The sequence below is a fragment of the Sander vitreus genome, chromosome 14 (assembly GCF_031162955.1).
Source record: "Sander vitreus isolate 19-12246 chromosome 14, sanVit1, whole genome shotgun sequence".
Classification (NCBI taxonomy): Eukaryota; Metazoa; Chordata; class Actinopteri; order Perciformes; family Percidae; genus Sander; species Sander vitreus.
The window spans coordinates 8,660,298-8,680,656 of NC_135868.1; the positions used below are offsets into that span (position 1 = coordinate 8,660,298).

Sequence of the window (20,359 nt, forward strand, 5' to 3'; positions counted from 1 at the left end):
CAAAATGTTTTAGGAGGTCCTGCCCCTGTCATTACAATCATGAGGCATCACGTACTGGAAGCTTTTTCTGGGAATGATACCACCAAATGAAAACAGCCAACTTCCTCGGACAAAACACATTTGCTTCTCTAAAAATGGTTGCTGCAGGAGAGCACGTACAGGAAAGTGAAGTGCCTGAGCCTCTCAGCTGTGCCAGGAGGGCCGATGATCTCAGTCTGCCCCGGTGCCACCAGGAGACGAGCCACGAAGGGAGACGATGCTTCTGACCCCGAGGACAATAGAAATGGAGACACAGTGAATCATAATGCATTCACAAACTGGGCTTTGTGTGCCAGCTTGATGCTGCCTCTAATTATTTTCACAAAGAGGCAAACACAACAGTAACGGACACTAATGAGTCTGATACTTTACATTCATAGTCAAGCAGTCAATTTGGAGTCAGGCCGGATTAAATCATTTGCAAATGTGCACTTTCTGAGGGGGATATTACTTGTTGAAAAGTCAAATACTTGAGTTTTCTGTTAAGTTATTTTTTGCTTTTAGGTTCAGTACAAAGAAAAACTGTCAGAGCATATTAACTGTAACTCTGAAAATATAAAAACAAATACAATGTCAGTTTATGTTTATCACAGACCATTATCAGCTCTAAGAGCAGACAAATGACTCCCGAATCAACACTTGTCAACTTTAAATAAATGAGCTCTAATAAACAATGGAAAATCTGCAGCATTCCTCATTTTAAGGTTGACTGAGGTCGCCACCACGACGAATTGAATCCACACCACACAGCAGATTTCCCAGCCTATAAGATGAACTGTAGCTCTGTAGTAACTCAAATTACTGCCGAATGTGGACGTAACAATTTTAGCCTCAACTTTTTACACTGAAAATTTTGCTGAGTTTAACTAAATTGGGAGAACATTTTCTGTCCTCAGCTAATGAAGTATTTCATGTTCTGTCTAAGTAATGATTGGAAAGAGGCGGGAGGTGAGGGAAGGGAGCGGACAAATACCTGAAAGGAGAAACTAAAGAGGCAGCCAGTGACGGTAAAAGGTAAAGGGCACAGGATGATAATACAGATAAAGAATGTAAACACCTGAGCGTTTATACTGCAAAAGATTTTTAATTCAACTCGCTGTTGAGTATGTACAGGAGGAAGAATTTGTACATAAATAGGCAATAGTTATAAATATCAGCGGTTTGGCTGGTACAAAATTAAAAAAGAACATATTGTACATTATCTACAAGTGCCACTTTGGGTTTTTGTACAACATTGTCTCTTGTTGGATTGTCCATATAGTCCCATTCACACATTTTCTGAGCTGCACTGCACATGCAATCACAGCGGGTACACAGCAAGTGTCCGGGGGGGAATATGTGGCATTTGGACAACAGGAGACTGAGGGGGCAGCTTTAGTTATAAGCCTATGAAAGAGACAGGATTATTGAGCTGGGCGTCTTGCTGCAGTGCGATGGCATTTTAAAAAGTCCAGAGGGGATTATTAGTTGCTGGGTGTCTCCTTAGATATTGCAGTACACAGTCACACAGCCACTTAGACAGCGGCTGAATCACAGAACCTGGAGCAGAATAAAACGCAGTAGTCATCATCAGAGCGATTATGGCACTGGGTGTGAATACTCCCAAAATCACCAAAATACTATCCAGTGGTTTGTTTGTTGATATCGGCTCTTGGTTACACTCTCCAGGTACACTATGGCTAAATACAGCTCAGGATGTACAGTAAGTGAAGTCATCACACAACTTATGTCAAGTCTGCCAGTTTCATCTGCAGAAAAAGTAATTTCTAACACATCAAATAAAAAAGTTTTCCAACACATTTTGTAAGACATTGCTCAGTGAGCTGCTCCTCTGAACGCGGCATCACGTACAATTAAGTCCTCACACTTTCTGACGCTTTAGGGGTCCGCTAAAGAATGTGAACAACCCACTCTAAGGAAAGAAAATAAATTCTGTTATACTACTCACATGCCGACACCAAATACAGCAACAATACTCAGATTTCTCCTATGAACCACACATACATACAAACATGCAGAACCTGCCCCACAAACAGCTTCACAGAGATTTCATTGCTATGACAGCAGGTGAGTCATCAGCAGCAACTCACATTTGGTCCTTGAAATTGAGCTAAAACATTCAAGCAGGTAGTATGAACAATATGTAGAGAATTCAGTGGATAAAAAGGAGGGGGGTTCTCAAATTTAACACTTACATTTTTGCAGGGGAAAATTAGGATAGAAAACGGTTTTTTTTGTCCAATGTCTGTATCAAAACACTAGCACTTTCATTATTCCTTGAATTTCCACAATCATCTTTCAGGCATTCAGCCTGCCACTTCATTTCTGTGCAATATCGCCCTCTTGTGTGCTGAGCTGGTACCAAAGGTGAGCTGTGTCAATTACATAACTCATTTACCTTTAGAGCTACAAAACCACACAACACACACACTTAACGACACAAGCATCTTTTTTTCAAATTCATATAAACTGTGGTTTTATGAAGTTGTACCACAGGTCTGGGGGCCGAGCCAATGTGCAAATGTTTCTAAAACTGAATAAACAAAAAAATCTGTAGCTATGATATCAATTAAATGACTGGCACAAAGATAATAAATAAAGCTAGAACGTCAGCGATACTTTGGCATTACAACCTAACTCCTCTCACCCTGCTGCACAAAAGATAATCTGTTTGAATTTTGGGAGGACTTATGGGTTCACAAATGCATCAACATGATAAACCAGTTTGAGTAAATACAGTAGTTTCAAGCACATACGTCTTCTTTGCTTTACCAAAACAAGATAATCAGTGTCCATTATCACTGATTTCTGTGAATAATAACAGTGTTTACTGGATTGGGTCACACCAGAGTGGTATCACCGCACACTGTGCTAAAACAAGGCAGTTAATTTCAGTGCAATATGCAAAGTTAAACTTAAGGAACATGGGTTGATAAACAAACAAGGAAAAGAGGAAGCCATAGAAAAATGGCCGTCTGAGCAGCAGAATCGGTCTGACCTTCTCCAGGGAGGGATGGCTTTTCACAAGGGGAATGTATGCTGTAGCAGTGCAGACAATGTTAGTAATTCCATTGTTATTACAGAAAATCTGCACCAGGACTCACAGACGCAGAATATTTTGGCTGAAAATGTAAATCTCAAGCAGCAAAACAACCCCCATCTTTCTTAAAACCTGAATAAGAGGAACCTGATCCTGATCTTACGCTAACCACACCCAAATCCAACCTGCTCAATGCAAACCCTTCTGAGGGCTCGTCCAGGCCGTTCTGTATACTTTAAAGACATATTTCAACGCTTAATCTCTTTCTTGCTGAGGGTTAGATGATCTGGCAACCACATTCTGCTTTAAGATAATTCATGCACAAGTTGGAGGAGCTGACAAGATTACATTTCACTGGAATTGTACCTCGTACAATTTCATGTGACAAATTAAAACTGATTGATTGAAGATTGACACCACTCTCATGTCTGTACGGTAAACATGAAGATGGAGGCAGCAGCCAGTTAGCTTAGCTTAGCACCAAGACTGGAAACAGCTAGCCTGGCCCTTCCCAAAAGGAAACAAAACTCATCTTCAAGAAAACAAAACCTGTGGCCGGGTTAGCTCAGTTGGAAGAGCAGGCGCACACATACAGAGGTTTACTCCTCGACGCAGCGGCCGCCTGTTTGACTCTGACCTGGGGCCCTTTGCTGTATGTCATTCCCCCCTCTCCCTTTCATGTTTTCATCTGTCCTGTGGAAATAAAGGCTTAAAAATGCCCCAAAGAATTATCTTAAAAAAAAACAACTCTAAAGTGGACTGGCAATTTGCTGTTTTATAGGGGGTGGGTTATAGAGATGTGAAGTCACCCCCTTTCCGGTGGACCCCATGAGCCTTATTTCTTAAAAAATATGTATGGTAGTGAACAGCAAGAGACAAATCATTTTTTGACCTAGATTGAATTGAGTCATGAATTACACATATGTTTGTCAATTTAAAAGATAATTCAAGAAAGTCTTAGTTTGTGGTATGTGTGTCATAGTACCACTTAGCATTGTGTGAAAGCACTCAGTGAACTACATATCTCGTCTTACACAATATACGTCAACTTTTTTGTTACTTGGCTTGCTCTCTAGCTAGCTAACTTAGCTAATAGTGCGTTCCATTTACCTCGGAACTCGGAAGCAGAAGCTGGTAATGACGTCACACCCGAGTTGAATGTGTTCCATTTACAAGTCGGAGTTTCATTGTTTTCATTAGCTCTAGTCAGGTTAGCCATGTTAGCAATACCAGTTTATAACAACGCATTATGCTGTTTTGTTGTGCATACGAACAGCGTAACAACATGTCCACAGATATGGACAGCACTGCGTGTACGACAAAAATGACACAGAAGTGCTTATAACGGTATGTTACTACAGCTTTCACAACTGTTCATGCACGGAGCGGCCATGTTGGATTTTTAGCTCGGGGTACTCGGTGGTTGCCCGAGTTCCGAGCTCGGAAATCCAAGGTCAGAGGGCGTTTCCAACTTTGACCTCGGAAAATCCGAGTTCCGAGTATGGAACGCACTATAAGTTCCACAACACATGTAACGTTGTATTACCTGATGTGTTTTTATCTGCCGAGAAACGAAAGAACGAGCAAGACCTGTTGCTTGTGTAAGTAACGTGACTTTGGGGTGAGTAGTCTTTCTAATTATGTATTTTCACAGTAATATACTTCAACAGTTTTACGACAAAATTAAACTTTTTTGACAAAATTATCTTTTAAATTGACGAACATCATGTGTGTAATTCATGGCTCCATTCAAACGGGATCAATGAAATATTTGTCTCTCGTCATTCACTACTGTACATATTTCTTTCTCCGAAATAAGGTCCCATGGTGGTCCACTGGAAAGGGGAGGGACATTTCACTCCAAATGGAGCTTTCTCTCCCACAGACAGCACTTTTTCTCAACTGCCTAAAAATGACCTCGCCCACATTCCTGTTTGAAATTCCTCAATTAGTGATCTCACTGATTGAGAATGCCAGCCCAGTTTTTCATATGTGCTGCCCATTGGTGCTCCCTGAGCAAGCACAGCCCGCCCAGTGGCTTTTTTGAATTTGGTTCACGACAAAAACGACAAAAGCTTGTCTGGAAAGACGAGGAGGTGGAGTTGCATGTTTGTCTGATGATGCACAGGCACAGTCGACCGTGATAAGCCACAGCACAGCACCCACGGGAGCACTACCAATATCCTGAGCCTCGCAGCCCTTCAGTGGCAGCGGCCAGCGGGCAGAGGAGGCTGAAGCAGACCCTCCTCTGCCCGCAAGCACTCGCTTTCTCTCTTTCTCTTCATCCACAACGTTGTAGCCTACTCTGGCTCAAATGAATAGCCTACATATGGTCATCGAACTATAACAACCTTATCCACAGTGTCGAAATCATTTAAATATTGAGCCATTACATTACGTTGTCTTCAGACTTTTGCGTTTTTACCCTTTAGACGGTAACGCGACGGTGGAGCGTTTTTAAGATTTCCACTCTGGAGGGTGGTTTCACTTTTTTGCGTTTTTAAGCCCCAAAAACGCCGTCGCCGTATAAACGAAAGGCACATCTGATAAAATATTTTTTTGTTTTCATCCGCGAGCGTCATCGTGTAAACAGGGCCTCAGTCTTTCAGGTGGAGGCACTGCAGCAATAGGCAGTATGAGAAACATAATATCTTTTTTGACCATCAAAGTATGTAAACCTATTCTAGTAGACCCTAAGAGTAAAATATGACGCGGAAAAGGAGTATAATAGGGGTTCTTTAAACTAAACAAGCAAGATATATAACTTGGTAATGATTAAGCTTTAGAGTTGCTGGTAGGCAGATTTTGTTAACTTTGGACAGAGCCAGGCTAGCTATTTCCTCCTGTTTCCAGTCTTTATACTAAGCTAAGCTAGCCACCAGCGGACTGTAGCTTCATATTTACCATACAGACGGGAGAGTGGCATGTCCTTATGTAACTCTCAGTAAGAAAGCGAATGAGCATATTTCCCTTTGTGTCAAAACATTCCCTTAACTCCAATCGTAGTTCTCGTTGGCACACAATGAAAATATATTTTAAGCCAAACGTAGCAGCGATGCTGGTTTTCTCCTCCTCGTCTACTGATTTCACACCCTGTTAGGCAAAGAGCATCTCAAACATTTACAAAGTGCAAAATTCAAAGCTGGATGTCGCTCGTGAGTTGGATGGTGCAGCTTTAAAACCAGTTAAGGAAAAGGACTGATCATGATTAACCGTACGTGAAGACCGAGAGGTGAGGCTTAATACTGAAGAAAAAATGTTGGGTCACTCCCTAAACACCTCGCATTGCTCAAATTTTGTTCTCCCACTGATCACCGAAGGAGATCATCAGATCATCCTTACAAGTCTTCACTCTGCTTTAAAAAAAAAAGAAAAAAAGAAGAGGTTTCCCTTCCCCTCCCCCCACAAGTGCAACAGAAAGCCTTAAAGAGTCAGTGGCCATAAAAGGCATCTGGATGTCCCAGAGAAGGCTGTTGGCATATAGAAGTGATGTAACTCTGGAAACACCCGAAAACATGGCTTTCAAGCCAAGAAGAGAAGGATTGGGCCGTCTCCGCCTGTTGCTGCTCTCTAAAGACAACCGGCCTGTATGGAGTTCCCTCTGAATTGCGGTGTGATTGTGGCAGTAACAGAGCAGAGACACCGGGGGGCGCTGTCTCCTGCATCCAGCCCCAAAGGTCCAGAGCATTTCTGCCTCCTCTCCTTAAACAAACCCCCAGCCACCTATAAATCTCGGACTGGCTTGATTCATTCGCTCTCGTCTCAGCGTCTGTGCTTCTACTCATCGAGGGGTTTCACTTCACAGAGTGGCGAGGACGCGTGAAAAGGATATGATGATGGAGAGAGCGGTCTGGCCCACGCCCAACACCAGAGCCTCCAGCGGTGCCATGTCCTTCCCTGCCACGCGGTACACCCCTGCCACCGCGGCGCCTGAAGGGGGGGGGAAACACATCACCAGCGTTAATACACACAGCGAGTAAACAGACGCACAAACACAGCTGACTGTCACAGCCTGTCACCATTACTGCAGATTGTCCATTCACAATGAGGACGAACACATCCGTCCTCATCTTTTCAACGTCCCGCCAGGAGTCAAGTATTCTGCACAAAAATCAGTTTTTGTGTGTGAATATTTATTAAAAGATGGTTAGAGCGTTCATGTGACCACGTTATTCAATTAACAGCCACATACTGTGTTCATGCTTAGCCTCACAATATGCTGTTTGGGTCATCGTCATGGAAACAGACAGTGAAAGTGGAACTTTTTATGAATCTAATACCAGGACAAAAACAGAGTGGCCTGATTTTGGTCCAAAACTTAACAAACGGAGAGCTTAAGTTAGATTCAAAAGCCTTAGGAATATTTCTGTCTGTGTTTTTTTGTCTGGGCTTTTGAAACTAGATTTAGGAATATTTAAAGCAAACAGTGTCAGATTACAAACTGTAATCTGTTTCCTTGTGTTATTTTTTCAGTTATCTCCTGTTTCTTTGTCAAACATATGTAAGAAGAAATCAAATTCACTCTCTTTTCTATTCTACAAATATAGGCCTAAAAAAACCATCACATACCTCTCTAAATTAACCTATATAATCCCTTAGACTCACAAATTTGCCACATAATGAAAACAGTCTAACCGTAACTTTAAAATCACAATGTGACGGCAATTATAGGTTTCTTTACTTGTGTTACCACTGTGTCAATAAAATCTGATCAAAACACACCCGCACAGATTATCAGAAACCAAGTGCCTGGGGGCTTTAAAGGGGTGATAGAATGCAAAACCGATTTTACCTTGTCATAGTTGAATAACGACAGTTTGGTGGGTAAGTAGGACATACATAGAACCTCAAAATCCCATTGACACCGCTTTCCTCTGCAAATCTCACAATTTGAAACTGCCTCTGAAAACGGGCATATCTCAACAAAGCTCATAGTTGACGTCAATGTGGCTGTACCTTATTTGGCTCTGGTCTCTACCTTTGTCACACCCCAACATTTACATAGGCTACACCACTGATCTGAGATCAGGTAGTCTTCTGAATAGGTCGAGCAGATCTCAGAAATTGTATACATTGTTCATCTGCTATTTTATCACTAAATTCACTTCTGAGACTTTTTTATGCGAGAAATCAACTATGTAGAGGTCAAATATGGGCAGTTTTACGAAAATTGACGGCTAATTGCAAATTTTGTCCGACTGGGTTACTGGACTACCAAACGCCGCTGCCCTGACAGAGCTCCAGGGCCTGCAGCTCGCTGTCTTCCAACCCGTGTGTGTGAGTGAGAGCGCGGTCAGCGAGCGTGTTACGCCCGCAATCTATTACCACAGGTTCCAGTTAATCTTATAATGGATATGTGTGTTGAGTTATTTAAACAAACAATCGGGGAAATAAATGCCTCTTGTCCGCGAGTGAGCTGGATGGAGTGCTACCAATGAGAGCTAGCTTGCCTCCTCCTAACGAGAACTCTGAAATTCACAAAAATGCATTAAATTGAAATCGGACAAAAGTGTTAGCTAAGCTTTGTAAGACCTTAGGGTAGCTGTAAAATAAGTGGCGTGACGAAATTGAAAGTGTAAATATACTATAGTTATGCTGAAAGTGTAGCTAGCTAGCCGCGATCTTTACCCATAGGATTGAAGGGACACTAGCAGCTAATGAAACCCCTCAGATTCACAAAAATGCATTAAATTGAAATCGGATGCGATTTGTGAAAGTGTTAGCTTTGTAAGACCTTAGGGTAGCTGTAAAATAAGTGGCGTGACGAAATTCAAACTGTAAATATACTATAGTTATGCCGGCAGTCGGCCAGCTCCGCGGAGCCCCGAGCCCCGGTAGTTTGGGTATGGAGCCCAGTCCGACACATCTTACCAAATTTGCAATTAGCCATCAATTTTCGTAAAACGGCCCATATTTGAGCTTTATATAGTTGATTTCTCGCATAAAAAAGTCTCAGAAGTGAATTTAATAACGAAATAGCAGACAATGTATAACATTGCAGTGTCTGAAATATGAGACCTTCTCTCTCGTCTCCAATGTATGTATATGTGGTTCGCTCACCAATCAGCGCACAGCTCATCTAAATATTCATGAGCATACCATATTTGGAAGAAAAGCTCTTGTTCCAAATAGGGCCATATTCACATATATTGGGCAATTTTTAGCCCAACCAATGTTACATACCCTATTAGGAGACCTTAAGGAACAGTATGAAATACCCTATATAATTATTCTATCACCCCTTTAAAGGTTGATGTTTTCTCTCTCTAACACTACATGACCTTTCCTTTCTTTCTGCTCGGCTGCTGCATTTGCTCTGCCACACTTTGACTTTAAGCCAGGCTGGTGTACACATGGAGGGTGAGACTGAGGGGTGTGAGTGCTCACAGTCAATAGTCTGCTCTCCCTGATTGCTACACATTAATAATAAAATGTCTTTCTATTTTAGGGGCCAGCTTGCATCTATGATGAAGAGTGATTCATACAGTTGAGCCCTGAAGAGCGCCTGCCCTACGCTCAGATAGATTTTGGTCTATTTACACATCCTGTGATCACACTCTCTTACAGAGAGTGGAATGTAATTAAATACAAAGCAAGGCTTAAATGATATCTGGTGCATCTCGTAACAGGCAGACAAAATGTGGAGTGCATTCAGATAAACAAATACAAATAAAAAGGTGACCGGAAAGCAGACAGCCAGAAAATACAGGGTAAAGCTAGAACTGGGATACAATTATCAAAATTATCAAAAATCTAACCAAATAAAATTTTGTCAAATGAAAAAAATGTTTTTGCATTGTTTATATTTCATTAGTAAAGTTGGGGGCCTCACCTAGCCTTGGCAAAGACAAATTTGTTAGAGCAGAGGCCGAATTTATATCCTGACTTATACTCCCTAGTTTGGTTTAAGGTCCATGAATGCTGCATTCTAAAATTCCCATAATTTGGCCCTATCTTGCACCCGGCGCAGCGCAAAGCCCGACACAAGTGTCTTCGCTAGTTTAAGACCAACGCAGTTGTAAATTTCCGTTGTTAAAATAGAAAATGCACCTGCGCCCATCTGTGCGCCCATGGGCATGCTGGTCTTACAGGAAGGTGTGTTCAGGTGCATTCTTGGCGTATTGCTATCTTGAGGCAGTGGAAAGTGATCGTGCCATTGACCAACAAAAACCTGGTCTAAAGTCAATAACGCAGCATTTTATTGTTATTTTAACAAAAATGCGCCTAGGCTCGTGCACAGCGCGCACACACTATGCTTGTTACACAGACAGGAACATGCAGCAGCACACAAACATGCAATAGATTAAAAATACAAATATTACAATGTGAAATAGTATTATAATATGATCTGCTCACGCGCTTTCACTTCACGCACAAGCAGATTAGTTTCTTCTCCTGAAAATCTCTCCTTCCTGCTCAGCAAATCCGGCATCATAATAGCAATGCCCCAAGGTACAAACGCACCTGGCTTTTAAAGGGAATGGGAGATGACACTCTGATAGTTTTTTTTTTCATGTTTCGCCCAAAACACACATATGATTAATAAGATACTAAGTACAACTATTTTGAACCATGTGCCTGGCGCACGGACCCTTTTTTCTGCCGTTAAACTAGCAAAAGTGGATTCATACACGCCCTAAACGCACCTGCGCCAGGCGCTTCATGCCGTGCGCTTACTGTAGATCGTTAAAATAGGGCCCTATAGCATCTTGTTGTCAGACTATCCCTGCCTTGTAGATGCCCACATTTTTCAAAAATCACAGTGCGCAGCTGAGTAGTGTCCCCATGACCAGAAAACCAGAAAATCTCAATGTGTAAAATCGCTGGCGTGCCCCTTTAAGGTTCCTGTCATTTCAGTTTATATTATGATTGTGTGGTACATTAAGTATTAATAGAAATTAATTCAATTACCACAAATTAATTTGTCAGGGCCCCTGGGGGCTTCTGGGCCCACTTTGTAATCCAGCCTTGCAGGTATCATGTTGGCATTATTTCTTAACATTTCTCAGCCCTAATGTAATGTTGTGACAGAGTTTAAATACTGAGGCTACATTACTGCACGTACATGTTCAGTCATTATTTTGGGTGTACATATTTTGTAAATGCACCAATAGCCACCCGTAATTTATAATATCACATTTTTCTAAATTGAGATATTGAATCTGGCCAAGAACAACGAGATATTTGATTTTCTCAATATCACCCAGACATAGTTGAAGCTTCCTGTGCTACATAAACAAAAAGAAAGGTAAACAAGTAAACACAAGAGTCTGAAATCTTTCTGTCAATTCCTGTCTTCCCCCCCAGTATAACTGGACCTACTGGTGATGACGCCTCCGGAGAGGGAGGCCAGGAAACCCACGCTGACCAGAACCAGGGTGATGAGGCGGCCCCTCTTGTGGCGCTGCAGCATGACCAACATGAGCAGCCCCACCGCCCCGTAGACGAAGAGGGAAGAGAACAGACACCACAGGAACACCCAGTACCACATCTCTGACAGGGGAAGAGAAAAAACACATCAGATACAGCCTGAAAACATAAAAGTACAATAAGAAACATGCGTGTTTTCCAAAGATTTCTGACTGAATAGATGAGCGATTTGATAGCTTAGATTCAGAAGTCCATCAGCGATATATTTAAACTTTAAGTCAAATAACATTGGTAGAATGTAACTCAGTCCATTTAATAAAGTACTGTAAGTACTGTACTGTACTGACATACTATTTTGATGTACATTACATTTTATGCTGCTGTGTTACAAACTGCAGTTGTGGATTTTTGAGATATGGAAATTAGCCAGGATGGAAGATTCTAATCAAAGTTGCATTAGGGGAAATGTAGGATCCAACTTGATGGCAAGTCCAACAGTAAATTACTGCATTGCCCCTTTAAGTAAAACTGGAGAGTAAATTAATGATCCTGAAGGTTTTTCTTTACATTGAAGAATAGGATAAATATTCCTACCCTGGATAGGTAAAGATAAAATGTCCTTGTCATGCAAATTCAAAGATGTCATTGCTCAGAAAGAATGCTATCCTTCTGCGTAGGCCACTGGGAGATTTCCTGATGCAATTTTACAGATTTATACATAACAGACCTTGTTTGAGAGCATATTGCATCTACAGTACAGATCAGCATGCACAGATACAGATTATCTTGGATCTACACACGTCTGTGAGGGAGGATTTCAATTTACAGCCGCCACAATCTAAGTCAGGGCTCATCGAGGAGGCAGCCGACCATGGTAATGGACCTGAGGTCGTGATGTATAAAACCGCTCCGAGTGAGATTTCACATGAGCTGCAGGAAGCTAGACATTAAGCAGTAAATGGAAAAAGCTCGTCAGAAACAATAGCTCACAGTTGCCTTTTGTGAACGTATTCAGCTGGACTGTAGATGAACAATTCCACATTGGTATAGAAGCTCGACCAAATCAGAGGTCATGCCCATTCAAAATCTCTCTCATCCTCTTGCTTCTCGTCCCTCTTTCTTTCTTTATATTTAAGAAACCGGCTTTACATAAAGAGCCCTGGCCTAATTGCACTTCACCAGCAAGAGGCCTCACTTTGAACCACTGGCACTGTGGGAGCAAGGACAAGCCAGCTGGCCATAGATTATTCTAGAAGAAAAGATGTCGACATAAGAAGAATGACCAATCCAGAAGACAGGAATGTTGTGTAAAAAGCCCCAAGCCTGTCTTGTTTGGATGACAGGATAAATGTGACATTGTTGTGTGGTGTATACATCTGAAGACCCAACTCTATTACAAAGTATTTTTCCAGCCCAAAGGGGGCTCTGTAGCATAGCCATAAACCTAGTTATTCCACAGTCGACTGAGCGCCTATATCTATTTATTGATCCGGTAATCAGCTGTCGAGCTGGGTGGAGAGAGACATGACAGCACAGTATCACAACGGCTCTTTGTCCTGCATGACTGGGCACGACAGATCACGCTGCTGCATCACTGCCGTCTTTCTACAACCATCGCCTTCCATCGGAGCAGGAGAGGAGGGAGATGTCTGTGACGAGACAGGGGATATACGTGTCAGAGAGATGTTTCTTTCCATTCTGCTAATTATGATTCCTCCCATCCTCCGCTCCTCCATTCTCCGGCCCGTGACCTGGAAATCGATTGAGGTCCGCCATCGTCAAGGATGTCCCAATCATTTAAATGTGTCTCTGAAGAGACACGGAGAGAGGAGGCTCCCAAACTAGCTTGTGCAACGTTCAGGTCATATCGTTCAGAGTGTGAGTATGAGCAGCCGAGTGGGAAATACTGTTCACGTCAGCCTCATATCAGGAATTTCTTAAAGCTGCGATATCTCCCACTTGGTGAAAGGAACTACAGAGGGGCCAACAAACAAAGCAGTTACATTAAAACAAAATCCAATATTAACACTGACACATTTAACATAGTTTGCTTGTATCTGGTTTCACTTGTTAACAAACTGCTACAAATATGTTACACTGAGCAATGTGGGCACAACGAAAAGTACCCAGAGAGATCCAACCTGCTCCATTAGGATTTCCTCATCAGATCCCGGCTGTACAGGCCGCGAGGCAGGGCATCTGTCGCACAATTTAAGCCTCAAGGGATTAACACAATGCTCAACACAGGAGCAATATAGGGGCACAGGAAGCAAGCCGTGTCCCACAAACCCCAACTCTGTCATGTCCTGTGTCCAGCACCACCGGCACCCTGAGCATTGACTTAAGTGCAATATTAAGATACTTGTTTACTTGACTTTTTTCATTTTATGCTACTCATATACATCTACACCACTTCATTTCAGAGACAAATATTGTACTTTTTACTGCAAAACATTTAACTGACAGCTATTAGCTACTAGATACTTTTCAAATTAAGATTTCACATACATACACATATGATAAGCTTATACATTGCATTATCAAAGAATAAACCAGTGGTTCCCAATGTTTTTGGATTGTGACCCTTGGCAGCCAAAAACATTGTCACATTTCAGATGTTTATGAGTTGTGAGCAGTTCCACCATTGAGAGATTCACCCTCTAAACTTCTCAGATGGTTAGATTTAAATTCAGTTTGAAGCTCCAAGAGGTTGAATTACCTAAAATGTTAGGACTGGATTGGACTGGATTCCAAAAAAGAAAAAAGAAAATCATCTTTCCTCCCCAAATAATCATCTCACGCCCTATACTGGGAACCACTGGACATGGCTGTTAATAAAGTTAAATCTAGCATATTGACCAGCTACAACAATTAATTAATGCATCAGTATTAACAATCTAATTATGTCAGATAAAAAAAATCCATTAGTCACAGGTGCCATTTTTCTGAAGAACAAGTACTTTAACTTTCATAAAGCACATTTTGCCAATTACACTTTTGCTATGTTTACTTTGGTTTTGAATGCAGGACTTTTTCTTGTAATGGAGTATTATTACATTATGATATTGGTACTTTTACTTAAGTAAGCGATCTGAATACTACCTCCAGCACAACCGTTGATGGGTGGGGTCTTACACTGACACCCACTGAGAACCAAATTACAGTAAAATCTGTCTTTGGTTGATAAATTGGTAGCAGTCACCTGCCATACTGGCTGCTATAACATTTAAAACAACATTTAAATAGTTAAAGGGATTCCTGTTGCACTTCTTGATGAATTACAAGCTTGGTGCAATCAAGATTTAAATTAACAACTAGAGAGAGGAAAGGGTGAAATGGGGTGAAATGTTTCAGTGAAAAAACATGGCTCGTTATTTACTCTGGCTGATAAAATTACTCTTGGCAGGTCATTTTTTTCAGTTTAGCAGACGCTGGAAGCTGAGCTGAACATTTAATTTCAGGGAACAGCAGTGCAGGTGGTTACAACTACAAAACAGCACCTATGGGCTGAGAGATGTGCTCGTGCTGTGTCATGTTCAGAGATACAAAAACAGTCAAGGCACCACATTAACTTCTACTAATCCTCAAATACAGAACGAGGTCTTTGTCCACACGGCAGCTTTAGAGCTCGCCTGTCAACAGTGAAGCATAAAAAAAGCAGGGGATCATGTTTTTTAGTCACTTAATAAGAGGTCAGAGTTTCTGCATGAGCACACAGGCCGCTGCAGAACATGAACAAGTCAAAGTGGCAGGACTGCAGGAGTTCATCCATCAGGAGGAAGAATGATGGATTTGTCCCGGTACAGGGAGATGGAGAGAGGTGAGATGTGGCCGGCTGGTAGTGATAAAGCTAAAACTGTCTTCATCTCTTTGTCCCGAAAACTGCACAGTGAATCCAGTATAGTCTCAGCTCAAGACAAAAGGTTTGCAGTCAGAGTCACTCAGTTTTGAACCTCTCTGCTTGACAATTTGAGGCTTACAGAATCACATACATCTTTTAGATTACTTTTTTAAAAAGCCTTTTATTAATGTTAGCCCAATGTTTATTTATTTTACGAATTTTATTTTATTCTATTTCATTCTCTTCGCTTTTATTTGCTGGATTGCATTTATTTGTTCTACTGTAATGTTGTTTTTCCTATGTAAGGCACTTTGTAGCTGTTTGTAGCGGTTTATTGACGTACCGACATTGTTAATATCCTGCTGACCCTAAATTTACTCTTATCCAATCAAGCTTTTTAATAAATTAATAAATAAAAATTGGGGGGCTCGCCTCAATTACAAGAAAACATATTTTTGGGGATTTATGTGTCTTCTTCTTGAAAATATTTCCAATAAAAACTCTTCACAGTGAGGACTATGTATTATCCAACGTGACAGGGAAATTATCTCTGGAAAGACAGAGCTTGAACTATTTTATTGTAACTTTTCTTAACACAGTTGCATTCACCTGCACTAAACATCTCAGATTGATATTTTAACCTGGGAACATAAAACTAAAACTATTTTGCCATGTTATCTAGCCATGTAGATGTTTTTCATAACTTGGGTGAACCAACCCATTGAAAGTTGACTTTATAGAAACATAAAGCTTGCAAATAAAAGTCTGTTTTCTACACAATACTGTAGCTCATATATATTTGCAAACCATAAAGCAAACTATGTTCCTTTTATGGTTTGCGGAAGTGAAACTGCTGCAAGCACACAAATCATAAACAGGAAATCCATTTGTTTAAGCAACTCCCTAGGGCCTCAAAGAAAGGGCAAAGGGATATCAAAAGTTTACATCTTCTTAAGGATTGCTCTTGTTGTTTAGGGCTCACACACTCTCTCAACCCCGTGTCCTCATCTCATGTATCAGGAGGTCGTTTTTCACCTGGTTGGTGGTTGAGGGGGAATCAGGTGGCAGTTTTGTGCACCAGCTGCTTGCTGAAGTCCAGCTCCTCACAGCTTTTCTATTCGCTGCTGCAACTCTGCTTCCGCAAACTTCTATATGCGCTGCGGCTTTTTGCTGAGTCAGCATCATTAACTACCTTCTTTTTTTCACTCTTGCTTGATGTGTTTCTCAACACAGGATGTCAGCTGCATTTCATGAGACGGGTCTGTGCCAACTCGTCTATGACCACATGTCCGCCTCCGCTTCATCCTCCCTCTGCAAGGAGGAATTCAAGAATGTCTATAATCTTGTGTTTATGAGACAGAGCAGTCCTGTTGTTCCTGTATACATCACCCCTTTTCCCCTTCATACATTAAGCAGTGAGAAAATAATAAAAGAAAATCTTCTAACAGATGGTGGCGGCAATTTTGTTCTTGCTGAGGAAGTTCGGCCTGCCTGTACAGGAAGAGATAAAATGCCCACATACTGCTTTTGTTGCTCCTACTTTCTTTTTTTATTTCATGTGGACTTGACTGTGACCGTGTCTCAACACCCAAGATTGTCTCCCTCGAAGCTCCTTAACATAGATCCTTAAGAAAAGGTGTGAATCATCATCGTTACCTGAGAAAGAATATCTATTGTAGAAACACTGTCAATCGTGTCCATGTGAAAATCAGCTTGCAGGATTTTTTCCTTTTTGTGGTGTACATCATTGCTGACAGCAACTCTGAAGGATCCCCTTACTATGCTGTCATCTGTATCATGATGCTCCAACCATATTTGCAGCTTATTAATGCATACATACATTAAAGCTTTTATTGCCTGACCCTACCATTCAAAAGCACATTGAAAAAAGTCCAGACCATCTCAGACAGATGCCCAGAGTTGATGATGCTTCCTCTTATTGCCCCTTGATTACTGGACTGCAAGACAAAGGGAGGAGGAGGAGGGAGGAAGGGAGGGAGGGAGGAGGGCTACACTTCATTTACTACACAATGAAGGCGTATTCACGCAGCAGAAAGATTAATTAGCCCCATGGTGTGATTGCTTTCATGTCATCCACTGACTCCGCACGCGTGGACAGAGGAGTGGCATTTTTATTGTGGCCCGGCCGGCATTCGCTAGCTGTGGAGAGGGCTGAGGTGGTACAGATGCACCCCCCGCTTCCCCCCCCCAAACCCCCTCCCCCCACCCCACCCCACCCCCCTTTTTCACGGGAACAGCTGGCTATGCCTTTTCTGCTCACTAAGCATGTGAGGTGAAAATGTCACACATGTAGGATTATTCTGCTTTAAATGGACGCGCTAAAATGCCGGCATAGGAGACACAACTATACAGTAACGTTACACACTGATGGCAAAGACTTGTGCGTAAACAACTGAACACATGAAAACAGAAATACGGCACCTTTCATTCCGCATACCTGTGAAGTGTTGCAGCGTCGTGCCTTGCACCCAAAGGCTCAGCACTTGCTGCACCGACAGATTAACAGAATAATCCCTGTTTGTTGTCATGTTTCTGCCGCCGCCTCTACCGCTGCCACCGCCCGGGTTCGCACTCCTCTTTATCGAATAGCTGTACTTGGCTTTAGACGAAGGCATGGAGGAGACCGGGGTGGCATGGGATGAGGCGACTCTCCCCGGAGCGGCTCGCCTCTACCGGTGCCTCTGCTTCGGCTTGACGTCCGTCTCCGCTCCGGGAAGGGTAGAGCCCCTGGCTGGTCGGTTCATCCTCGATGGTATAGGTGTGGAGGCCATGATGGGGATGGCAGCGGGAGCGCAGGCAGGCAGACGGACGGTCAGCTCGTCCTACATCTGCTAGCCCGGCTACATAACCCTTAAAGGGCCAGTCGCCTGCTTTGTAAATGGGTGGTTACCGTTTACGTTGACACATCTTCGGCTTACTAACGTCGCTTCATGAATGAGGAACAAAAGAGAGGACAGGGGCGTTTGCGCAGAAATGTGCGTAACGTCGCTTGGATAGCGGTAGAATGTCACGTAGCAACGTCATCACGGTACATTGATTACCCATTGGCTATTAATCAAATACTAATTATCTTCACAGGCCTGCGTGTGGTTGTTACTAGCTAAAAATAACATCTTCATTAATTGAATTCTTTTACCCTATGTTTTTACCCATAGACTGTATAAAGTATATGTTTCACAGAGCCATAGAGATATAAACGTCTTTCTCTATCACTCTGCTTCAACAGTTAGCTAGCTAGCTAGCTGGTGACCAGCCAAACAATGTGGTTGCTAAGCGACAGACAAGAAATTATGCATGGCTAATTTATTTGCACAGGTGGCATGAGCTTTTCCAACAGAACGTGACTCAGCCAATCAAAACTGAGGACCACAAATGTGGACTACATATATATGAGGCTATATGTGTGTGTGTACATATATGTAATGTGTGTTTATTGATTTGTCATTTCAAAAAATTCAACATCAAAATCAAATGAAGTGAAGTGCCAGCTACTACCAGGGCGTTGCCCATGAGAACGAATGGATGCAGGAGCTATCCGTGGTGCTGATTGGTTCACCCCAAAACGCCTGTTATAATAATAAATAATATGACAGGATGGATCTGAGCAAGGCACAGAGGAATGGTGATTCTTAGTTGCAGGTTTTAGGGGGAAAATACTAAACATGACCAAAGGTTTCAATTGAAGAATAATAAGCCTAAATGTTGAACTAAATCCAACATTTTAAGCTGGACTACAGTAAACCTCACAGAGCACGTAGCATACCTCAACAAAGACAGTGTGAGAATTGACTTGCTCTGTCAGCCCCACTAGGGTTTAGACAGAATCTAAAACAGATAAAAGCTATTTTAAATAGTGTGAAGCTTTACACTTATGTGACATCTTTTTCTCACATGGTTGAGTGTCAGAAGGAAAAATGAAAAGTTGCATGTGGGAAGGCAGGGAACCTGAGTGTTATGTAGACACTGAATGTTCTGGAACATTTCTCTGAGGGTTCAGTATTTTAAGAAGTGTCCCAGTTCAGAAGTATGAGGGCGAGGAAACATTTGACATTTGACATCTTTTGCGTCTGTAGAATTTTCACTAAATGCAAAGGTTAACAAAGTGGGTTTTAATAGGCTGCTGGATCATACAGGAATTTATACACACTCACATCTCCCTATAAATTCAGCTAAGAGGGGCAATACCATATATATTTTTCTTACATGCCAGACATCTTCCATCTTCATTTTAGTGTTGCATATATATACACATATACATATACATATATATGTATTGTAGTGGCTTCTTTGCAACCTCCATAAGCTGCCGAGAGGCTGAGTCAGGGAACAATCACCTGTATGACGCGCCATAATTCAGATCCACTCTGAGATATGCTTTCAACTTTTTATTGTTCGTTTGAAAGTCGGAAAAAATATGAATAAACAAAAACCAATTGCCTGAAAAATAATGCAAAAGGTGAACGTAAATGTGGAGAAACTTGCGATCAACAGAAAATGCAAAAACCCAAGCTCACCCCCTCTCTAGCCTCCGCCATGCAGGTGTCCAGGTGTATAAATAGACTGTTTATTGTGAGACCAAACCCCATGACGCTCTACATTATATATATATATATATATATATATATATATATATATATATATATATATATATATGAAGAGTTAATTTGCTAAATAAGGCCATTCTTGAAATGAATAAACCAACACCAGGTTGATTGATATTCCCTGGAGTGCAAAAACAAAAAAGCAAAACAGGGAAATAGAGAAAGAAGTGGCGATATGTGTTTTCGCAAATTAACCCTTCATGTTTTTCTTTTTCAGACTTTGGCAAACGTCTTTTGGTAGTGGACTTGATTACACGACACACGCAAGTCTGCTAATTTATTTGTATATTATATGGGAGTTTAATAAAAATAATGAATGCTTGTAAAGGTAGAAAATGCATTTACATTTCTGGTTAGTTAAAATTATGGTTAACTGTGATGTAAAGTGTGTGAGATTTGTTTTAAATGGGCTAAAACATTCAAAACCACCGGTATGATTCTTTAAGT

General features: G+C 41.6%; 1 protein-coding gene across 1 annotated transcript; it reads right to left on the reverse strand.

The window, feature by feature from the left end:
* Positions 1–1,103: 1,103 nt before the first annotated feature.
* On the reverse strand, positions 1,104–18,258 carry tmem170b (transmembrane protein 170B). Its single transcript, XM_078268485.1, has 3 exons — positions 17,749–18,258; positions 11,402–11,572; positions 1,104–7,009 (listed from the first exon to the last, which is right to left on the reverse strand). The coding sequence occupies exons 1-3, from the start codon at positions 17,924–17,926 to the stop codon at positions 6,879–6,881; spliced, it is 480 nt and encodes a 159-aa protein (XP_078124611.1). The 5' UTR covers positions 17,927–18,258; the 3' UTR covers positions 1,104–6,878.
* Between the last annotated feature and the right edge of the window lie 2,101 nt (positions 18,259–20,359).